General features: G+C 46.5%; 1 protein-coding gene across 1 annotated transcript; it reads right to left on the reverse strand.

Moving 5' to 3' along the window:
- Positions 1-417: 417 nt before the first annotated feature.
- On the reverse strand, positions 418-4,090 carry slc32a1 (solute carrier family 32 member 1). The gene is made up of 2 exons (XM_084028545.1): positions 3,253-4,090; positions 418-2,311 (listed from the first exon to the last, which is right to left on the reverse strand). The coding sequence occupies exons 1-2, from the start codon at positions 3,649-3,651 to the stop codon at positions 1,124-1,126; spliced, it is 1,587 nt and encodes a 528-aa protein (XP_083884671.1). The 5' UTR covers positions 3,652-4,090; the 3' UTR covers positions 418-1,123.
- Positions 4,091-10,352: the final 6,262 nt, after the last annotated feature.

Here is a 10,352-nt window from a genome sequence, read left to right on the forward strand (position 1 = left end):
TTTAAGAGCAGGCCGTTTTCAAATGTAATGAAGGGAAACAAAACCATTATGGTAAATTGAATGTGCATGATTGCAATTTGGGCTCCCCATCTAGCTTACATTTGGGCCAGGGTACGGGGGGGGGGGGCTTCTTGTGGGCCGATTTTAAAAGCTAAATCAATTGGAGCGAAGGGGGGGGGGGGTCAACGCAAAAAGAGTTTCACGCAGAAGAATCGAAATTTGCAGGATTGTTCATTTCCACTTCCCAGTTTCATTATGTGTTGTGTGTCTAAAATGTCATACATTCAATGCATAGTTTGTATAGCTGCTGTGTACTTTGATATCTTGCATTATTTTAAACTGATCTGGGGGGAGCAGGTCCAATTTCCTCATATCTAACGAAACTTCGCTTTTCTTTTACATTTTTCCATTCACGTGTTTTTTGTTTTCTTCTTTTTCTTTTTTTACTGCTGGTTATTGCCATCGTGTTAATTCACCTTCTTGTGTGTCGACAAGCGTTTTTCTGGATTTAACACCCAACATTCACCGCCAATGTAATCATAATGCAAATTACCTACAGAAGGAAAATGGCATTTCTTTAAATGTTTCTCTCTTTTTTTTTTTAAATACACTTAATCGTAAATCACATTATGCTGTCGAAAGTCCGCCCATCACAAACTCTTTAGCGTTACATGAAGTGAAGTCTCATGTGGGGAAGCACCACAAGAGCGACGAAAAGACAAACTGCCCTTTTTGCAATTTTTGTTTAAGGTCAATATTGTAAACGTTCACTCCACTGGAAAATGTTATTATGTACGTTTGTTTCGCATATTTATACAACATGTATCGTCCATATAGTGTGTTGTGGATGCAGTGGATTCCCTCACTGCCGCGGGCTCTATTTATGTATTTGTGTGTGTGCGCGTGTGTCTGTGTGCGTGCGCGCGCATTTTTTTCTGAATTGATGCAAGACTGTATGAGTGCGCTTGTGTTGTGCGCGCGCGCTTTTTACGCATGAACTAAGCAGAGAGGCTGCGCTTGCCGGGAAGTCGTTTATTTCTTTTTTTACATTTTTTTATTTTTTCTTGTTTTGTTCACTAAATGGGGATTTTGCAGTTAACATCTACAGTTCACAGCAACGCGTCTACTCTTGTATGTTGTATTTGAACGCCTCTATGAGCCCTTCCGTCGAGTGGATGAAACCAGAGATGCTGCATATACCTCCAATTACGAAGATGGCGACATCAAAGAAAACCTGGTGCCATAGCAGCTTTCTCCATAGAAGCCTGAGGTGGAAGAGACTGGGAAGCAGAAAGCACAGGCCTGCGCCCGTCAGGCTGCCGGTGAGACCCATGAGGAGGGCGAAGTGTGGCACGTAGATCGCCATGAGCAAGGTGAACACAACGAGGATACATCGCAGACTGAGTCCCCAGGATTTTAGGCGGCCGTCGCCTCCGTAGCAGTCCGGGAACACGGCGCGGCCCCCGTCCTGGAAAAAGGATTTCTCCAACACCTCGACGGCGGCGAAAAACGGCAGAGGGTACGACAGCAACGCTTTGGCCACCAGGAAGAGGTTGACGACGGCTCTGATGGTCGAGGGCAGGTTGTCTGTGATGACCTCCTTGGTTGTGTCGGCCCAGGTCAGGTAGGCCACGAGGGCGAACAGGCCCTTGAGGATGCAGGCAGCGATGTGAGTCCAGTTCATCATGCAGTGGAACTCGCTCGGCTTCTGCATGTTGCCCTCCAGGGACGGCAGGAAGATCTGCGAGGTGTAGCTGAACACGATAATCCCAATGGAGATGGGGAACTTCTTGACGTCGATGTAGAACTTGACCTTGTCCCAGGCCCAGTCCCGCGCCCTGGAGAGGCAGTAGGCGATCACCAGCACGTTGATGACGAAGTGGGCCAGCGTGCACAGCAGGCTGAACTTGGAGACCGCCTTCAGGTTCTTGAGGAAGGCGCAGGGCAGCAGGGCGGCGGTGGCGATGATGGCCCACGACTTCTGGGAGATGGGCATGTTGGGGAAGCTGTTGTACATGAGGTTGCCGCTGACCACCACGTACAGGATGCACGTCATCACCAGCTCTATGATTTGGGCTACATTCACGATGTGGCCGCCCAGAGACGGGAATCTGGGCGCGCAGCAGGCGTTGGCAATGTCCACATAGGATTCCCTCACGCGGACGAGCTGCCCGTCCTCGTTCTCCTCGTACAGGCAGGAAATGAGGATTTTGCCCGTGTAATTGCACACCACGGCGGCGAAAATAATGAGAAAGAGTCCGAGGTATCCTCCATGCAGGATGGCGTAGGGCAACCCGAGAACGAACATTCCCTAGAAACGGAGAAAAAGAAGCGCACAGACATTGTAAATGTGGTTAAACTGATGTAAGAGTTACTTTTCGAAGCATCAACTTTTTATATTTTCAATTAGGCAAATCTTCCTGATAACGCGATGGGCCGTTTTTGGCTTTTGGCGCGCCTTCCCTCTGACGCCTCCTTCCCTCTGACGTCTCCTTCACGTTTTTCATGTTGTGGGTTTTCCACTTCGCTTTGAGCGCATCCGCCCGCCTCTGACGTCACCACGAGCTGTAGGAGACACGCTCTGACGTCAGGGTGGCCGCCGTGACCACAGCAGTGATAAGGCATGAAAAGGATTGCGTCTAGTGATTTATTTATTTATTTTTTGTCGCATAGCCTACACACAAGCAGACTCCGGGTCAGTTACGACCCATCAGTAATCTCGTGTCAAACATCTTAACACCCCCTTTTCGTTTCTATGCTGCAATTAATAACACTTTCTTTGAATAACCCAAGTTCTCAAAGTCACTTCGATGGTTTTCTTTATAGATGTGTGTATTCATTGAGTGTAGGTGGGCAGTTATGGGCGTTCATCGTGGACATCACTATACAGACAAAGAATGTGTGTCTCCAGGGAGAGAGGGGGGAGGAAGGGAGGGGGGGCACATGCAGGGCATCAACTGCCTCCCTGTTTTTCAGCGCATCTCTATCATTTTAGCTGCTCTGCTTTGCGCCAATAAAAATATAACAATTAGGTTCCAAGAAAAGTAAATCGTGTGAATCTTCTGACACAATTTTCTTTCTTTCTTTCTTTTTTTTTAAGGGCGACTTGACGAAGTTGCTGGTGCTTTGAGCGTGAATATATTACTCAACCTGTACGGTCTCGGGTGCGCGTTTATCTCAACATTTCACAGCTCTGCTCCGGAGGCGACTCAGCCAATTTAGAAACCAGGAACCGGCGAGGTGCGTCTTTACCTGGATTGCGTTCGTGACGTTCCAGCCCGCTTCCCAGGCGGTGATTTTTGGTCTGGCTTCGGTCGACTCGCTCGCGGGATCTCCGTCTTTTGAGGCTGAGCGCGGCGGACCGGTGCCGTCCCTCTGGTAGTGGCTGTCCCCGTCCAGTCCGCCCCCGTCCCCGCTGCCCTCGCCTCCTCCTCCCACCTCGTCGGTTGTCATAACGTCCATCTGCATGCCTTGCCTGTGGTCGTAGTCCAGGTCGTCGCAGGCGGCGAAGCCCAGACCCTCCTCGTCGGTGGCGGCCTGGAACCCCATCCGGGCGAACATCCCGCTCACCTTCGCCTGGGACTTGTTGGAGACCGCGGTGGCCGCATTTGACAGTTTGTTAGAAAGCTTGCTTCTGATTAACGTCGCCATTTTTTTCGCTCCTCTCCTTACTCGCAGTTTTCTGCAGTTTAATTTGGGGTTTTCTTCTTCTCCAGTTGGTAAAAATGCGAGGCTACTTTGGATGACAGCTCTTGATATTCTGCATTTAGATAAAAGCCACGAGGGTGGGGAAAAGCGCACGTTTTGTTTTTAAGACACCGACGGTTTTTCAGTTGCTATCTCCACTTCTTGTTCAGTGTACGCCTGCTGCTGCTCTTGATCATCTCCAGGTTCATGTCACCTTCAGACGTCGCTGCTCCGCTTCTGCATCTTGGCACTGCGCTGATGCTCGACGAGGAGGCGCACCTTATTCAAGTCTCCCAGGCAGTTCGGCGCTGTGCGCAAAAGCTTTACGCACGGCAGGAAAAGGCGAGCCACAGGTTTCTTCAGGGCCCGTTATATCGTTCTCTTTGGGGTTATAAGACGACAGGCAGCGTTTCCAGGAGTTGGTTCTCGGTTTCCAGGTGCCTTTACTGATGCCAATGCGGTACCGTGGAGCCCGGGGGGTGGGGGTGGGAGGCACGTGTCCTCATCAGCCTGCCAATGCGAAGCACGTCTCCAGCCCTCCCAGTGCCCCACCAGGAGAAAACGGGAGAGATTTGCTGCATTTCTAGGGGAGGTGCTTGCAGTACCCCCACCATCCCTTCCCCTTCCCCAACCCATAATCTATAATACCTCATCCCGACATCCAATGACATTCCGGGGGCCTCAGATTCTGCATAACTTTACGCATATAAAAGGAGGCTGGAATTTGACGAAAACCCCAAACTCTTTGGACAAGATTATATAACATTCACAATTAGGATACAAGAAATCGATTTTTTTTTTAATTTTGTAATTAATGTTCATATGAAAGAAGAAGAGGACGTGGAGCGTCACAATAGTAACCCATGTTGTTTCTTGGATTACATGGATCGGGTTTTAAAACGGTGTCGCGTTTGTTGATGAAGGGAAAATATTTATGTTTATATTTTTTTTATACACGTGTGTATATATTTTCCTGCATTTTATCCTTGCTTAATGCTGGCTTCTGAAAGATGGTACTATTTTTAAAATTTTTATTAGTGAAACGTTTATTCCAGCGGCTTTATTTTCAGCCTGAAATCTTCATTCAGGACGCTCATTCATTCATTCACTTATATCTGTGATGATGTGACAGTCTGAGCCATGGCGGGGGGGGGGGGGGGGGGTCATATGTAATGTATATCCTACGAGATTTGTTAATTAAAAGAAATGTTAAAAGACAATATGTGTTACTTTACGTGTATTTTGCATTGATTTTTATTATTTGGAAGTCGAGAGCCCTTTTCAGTCTAACGAACCCCGAATAGTAGAATTTTCTGCTTAATACAAAAATAAACACTTTTTTCTTCTTTGTTTTTAAAGGAGCCTTCGCGAGGAATAATCTCGTATAGTCGCGTTAGTCCTCTAGCCTTTCTGAGTGCTGTCCCATTGCATTCGCCTTGTCGGCACATTCTGGGAGAAGTCCTAAAAAGATGTAATTGTTTCCCATTAAAGTAGCCTATAAGTGATCCGGAAGTCGAAGCCCCACAGTGCTTTTTTAAACAGTTTGTTGACGTTCGTCTTGTCACTAGGACTTTGTGTTCACTGCTTCCTCGGGCTGCGTGATCAGAGTTCATCACGACACAACACGACAGCCTTACTAACTACCGTTGCTATTTGTACATGCAGGCGTTGTTTTGCTTTGCGGAAAATTAATAATAGCGCGACCTATTAAAGCTCCGAACCTGTTTTTCTGTGAATGGCCTGTAACCTGAGAGCAGCGCCGCATCAGCTGACAAGGAACAAGAGTAGGCTACTGCTAGTACTTTGGCTCAGGACATTATTTTATAAATGAGAATTAACGCGTCAAAGCTAAGACTCTCTATACGATTATAATGGAAAATATAGTTTTCATTATTATTATTATTTTTTAAAGTAGGCATTAACCTTTTGGTGCAAGCTACAATTTAGCAAATTCAGTCAAAGCAAAGAAAATGCGATAAAAGAATAATTGTTTGCTTCTTTTGTGTTCGTTTTCATTTTATACTCTGTAATGATTTCAATTTAAAGCTTAACTGCATGACGGTGATTTCGTGCAGCTTCAGGTGAGCATCATGCAGGAGCGCAGGCCGAGCTATCAGGGCCGCGCATCTCTGTGAAAGCTCGAGCCCCATTTTAAACAACAAGGGGGGGGGGGGTAAAATCCGAATAAATCTGCTCGCTTTTGTCTGGTATTTATTTATTTATTTATTTGGGTGTAATTCTCGGTTGGGGGGGAACGAACGTGACTCCTTCCCCGCAGCCTCCGAATGAATGGGGCGGCTGTTATCAGCGCGCCGCAGCCCTCCTCAGACCCGCGCTGTCTGATGGAGTGTGCTGCAGGATGAATAGAGCAGCCGTGACACCAGCAGGTTAGCGCGACCACAGACCTTCCACGACCATGTACACCACCACTTCTAATAATAGCACTTATTTCTGTTTGGGATTCGGGTTCAGGTTCCAACAGGCTTTAGGACTCGTTTGAGGCCCAAATGCAACCAGACAGATGTGGGACTCGTCTCATATTTGGCTTTTATCAGGTCTGAAGGGGTTCTTTTTTCGACACACACACATTCGTGACAATAACCTGTGCTCTCAGATTTTTGTTCCCAGGCCCAAATGATCCCGTTTGATCCGACGTCCGCGCGCGCACGGTGATGATCTCCGGGGAGCCGCGTGCTTATCCGTCCGCGAGGAGGAGGAGGAGGAGGAGGAAAGCGATTTCCTTCAGTTTATCACCGATCCCAAGAGTCGTCAGAAGGGTCAGTGTGCCGCGTCCCGGGGGGATTCTCGTCTCTGTCGATACAGATATGACCGCTCTTTATCTGTGTTGTCCGAGGTTCGCGCTGCGTTGTGTTTGACCCGCGTGTTCGATACCCATCGGTGAGGCTGCTTTTTTTCTCCCCCCTCGTAGAAAGTGAAATCCAAAAATGACATTGTGATCTGACTGTGCACCCCCACGCCACGCGCGTCTCCCCCTCCCCCCTCTCCTACTCCTCCTCCTCCTCCTCCTCCTCCTCCTCCTCCTCCTCTGTATTTCACCCCCGGCTCTTCTCTCTTTTCACATTACACACATGGGTGAGCTGGCACAAGGTTCTCCGCCTTCATCAATCCCTTCCCTCCACCTCCACCCAACACCCCCTCTCCACCGACACCCACCCAACCCCCACCCATCTCCTCGAAACAGAAATAAAAGCCTCATTTTCGCGATTATGTTATGGGGGGCATTATTATGGGGGGGTGGGTGGTTCTCCTGGAGAGGCAGCATCCTGATAATAACAAAGCCAGTTGATATATCTGCTACAATTGGGACTCCCGCCTGCCTTCGGTGATTATCATAAAGTAAACCAAGTCATACGAAAATGATGAACCTATAACACCTCAGAAAATATCCCACTGTTGATCTTTTGATCTGTTTATATATATATATATATATATATATATATATATATATATATATATATATATATATATATATTACAATATTTCACCTCCGGATTTTTTGGGTTTCCACGGCTCTGACTGCAATGTCGTCGGTCTATGACTTTCATTATAGGCGGTCATTACCTCATCCATTACATGTTTTCACTCAGAAAGGGTAATGACGAGGCAGGTGTGTGTGTGTGTGTGTGTGTGTGTGTGTGTGTGTGTGTGTGTGTGTGTGTGTTTGACGGCCTAGATTGCACCAAGATGAGTGTGTGAGGGAGAAAAAGAGGTGCGAATGCTTCGATGTGACAAAGGGATTTTATTTTTGTTTGTTGTTAACGAAATACATATTTTCTGTGAACCGAAGCAGCCATCCTGTGAGACCTCACCTGCCATTTAACCCACGATTGCATAGCTGCCGCGTCTTTCTGCCAGCCCAGCGAGCCCACACACACACACCCACCCACGCACACACACACAGAGCGCAATTAATAAAGGGGTAGTGAAAAGGCACTCTGGGCTCTCTGGGGACCGCATAGCAGGGGAAATTAGCCCACATCAGGCTAATCAGAGCACCTCAGAGTCCATTAACATTTGCATCACAATCACAGGTAGCCTGCCGTCTGTGCTATCGACAAGATTGTGTGTTGTCTGCGCTGGTTTCGGGCGAATCGTTTTAAAAGCAGAGGGAGGGAGGGGAGGGGGGGGGGGGGGATGGTGTAAAACATTTCAGAACCTCGTGATGGAGAGTCCAGGTTTCAGGACCAAGGACAGCGACTGTGTGATTCTTCTATAACCAACATCTCTTTTACACCCTGAGGTTCATTCTTGATCTTGGGAAAAGCAGTTTGGTCTCAACACAAAGTCCACGTTTTGTTATGTGTGTGTGCGTGTGTGTGTGTGTGTGTGTGTGTGTGTGTGTGTGTGTGTGTGTGTGTGTGTGTGTGTGTGTGTGTGCGTGCGTGCGTGCGTGCGTGCGTGTGTGCGTGCGTGCGTGTGTGTGTGTGCGTGTGTGTGTGTTACACGAATTGTATGACGCACGACCCAGATAGCGCCAAGATGAGAGTATTTTAGGGAGCGAAAGAGGTGCGAAACGTTGTACTATGAGGCTTTCTGACTTGGGTTTGCTTAACATGACGTTAAGAGTCCAGGAGAGACGATATAGCTGTTTACACTACAGATACAGATAATTCAACTTTGTGTATACAACCTTAATTTAATCAGGGAAAGAGAGAGAGACAACAAAACCACATCTTCAGACGTTGAGACAAAGAGCAACGTGCTCTGAAAACTACACGTGCAAACATCATCATCTCCGATGTTTTCCTTCCTCTCACAGCCGCCCCCAGACGGACACATCCAGGTGGCCCTGCAGTGGTAAACCACTAAGAGCCTTTTCATTAGTCCTAATGCGCCTGTTTAATGGCTTATTATGGGCTCCCGAGAGATTTCCTCGGAGAGGGGTTTGTATCAGTCCTGCAGGATGGTGTCTCTCTGAGAATAACCTATCTATCTCTATCTATCTATCTATCTATCTATCTATCTATCTATCTATCTATCTATCTATCTACCTATCTATCTATCTATCTATCTATCTATCTATCTATCTATCTATCTATCTATCTATCTATCTATCTATCTATCTATCTATCTATCTATCTGCGTGGTGATCAACAATAGGCAATAGTAATTAATAGCAGTACTTATTATTTCTATTAGCCGAATAAAGAGTCCCCACTGTATGTGGAGTTGATTCCTCTGTGTTGTGATATGAAACGCTCCCCAGACGCCGTTTCGCTGTTAACCCACAGTGACTCTGCTCTCTCTCCATCAACCTTTTTTGACGTCGATGCTTCACTCCGGTTCACTCTCCTGCTGCGACACATTAACATTGTAATTGCCTTTTTTTGAGCACAATAAACGGAGCCGGTCCGCGGGGACCTGCAGGGGGCCCGGGGCTGGCACAAAGCTATGCCATCGATTTTTCACACTTCATCGCCAGAAAAATAAATAAAAAAATCTCGAGCCATCAGCCATCAGCACACATGGACCTGGGCATGCATGCATGTTTTTTTTTGTTTTTTTTTTAATTCATGTTGCAATTCTGCAGATGATGTAGGGTATCTGGCTACACATCTGACACTTGCCTCCAGGCGAATATAATACATTGTGGAAAAGTAGAGCTAATTATTGTTTTAAATGGCTGTCTGAGGATTTAAACCCCCTTTTATTCTCAGTTGTTATCATTTAATCAGGCGTTCTTTGGAAGAGCAAGTGAGCAGCGGAGTAAGGACCATGTCTTCTGTATTGATCAGGACTTACAGAGGGGGACAATCATCAATACCTATAGCACCATAATCTACTACAGTAAGAACTCCTTTCATTCTTAGTATTGATGTATGTGTGTGTGCGCGTGTGTGTGTGCTTTTACAAGAGTGTGTATCTCCATATGTGACAATGTGTAACCCTTAAGAGTGTGACTACACCGTGTGTGTGTGTGGGGGGGGGGGGGGTCTTGTCACCTAGGGCAAAGTCAATAAAGGAGCAGACCTCAGTGGCTGGTTAGCTGACATGTTATAGTTTAGTACTCATTAAAGTTTTATGTCATGAGAGTTTGCATGGATTCCCCCACCTTTAAATCAGGCTGCACTCTGACTCCGAGAGCTGGAAGGTTCACAGGGAAACAGCCACAATAACACGCGGTGACGGCAGGACGTCTGCCAGCAGGACGAGCTGCCTGATTAGCTTCCTTTGTGAAAGTCAAGCAGCCTGAATGAATCACTACTTGATACAGAATCTCTGCTTCAAGGTCAAGAATCAACTTTAAATCTCGATTAATGCATTATTTGTGTCTTGTAGGAGTAATTCTGCATAATGAGTCATATTTTACATTATATATTAACACACTAAACATTCAAAACCTCTCATATTAATGATGAGGAATATCTCAACATTTTTTTTTTTTCAGATTGTCTGCACATATGAAGCTACAACCAGCAGTTAGTCACCTTAGCTTTGCTTTAAGAGCAGAAAACGGCGTGTTTCTGTCCACAGGTAATACAATTAGTTTAATTCTCAACCTCATCCAAAAAACACAGGTGACTCAGGCAGACAGAAAGGGCTTTGCTTGAAAAATAGTGTTTTAACAACTAGTTTGCTCAGCTCTTTAAGTCAGTTAAAACTGTAACTCTTACGGTGATTATGTATATAAAGACTAAACATTT

The sequence above is a fragment of the Eutrigla gurnardus genome (assembly GCF_963514095.1).
Source record: "Eutrigla gurnardus genome assembly, chromosome: 2".
NCBI classification, from domain to species: Eukaryota; Metazoa; Chordata; class Actinopteri; order Perciformes; family Triglidae; genus Eutrigla; species Eutrigla gurnardus.

Bases quoted from the DNA above. Each gene is read 5' to 3' on its own strand.
- slc32a1 (XM_084028545.1), bottom strand. From the start codon at position 3,651: ATGGCGACGTTAATCAGAAGCAAGCTTTCTAACAAACTGTCAAATGCG. The intron at 2,312-3,252 runs GTAAAGACGCAC...CTCCGTTTCTAG, and splicing joins ACGTCACGAACGCAATCCAG to GGAATGTTCGTTCTCGGGTT.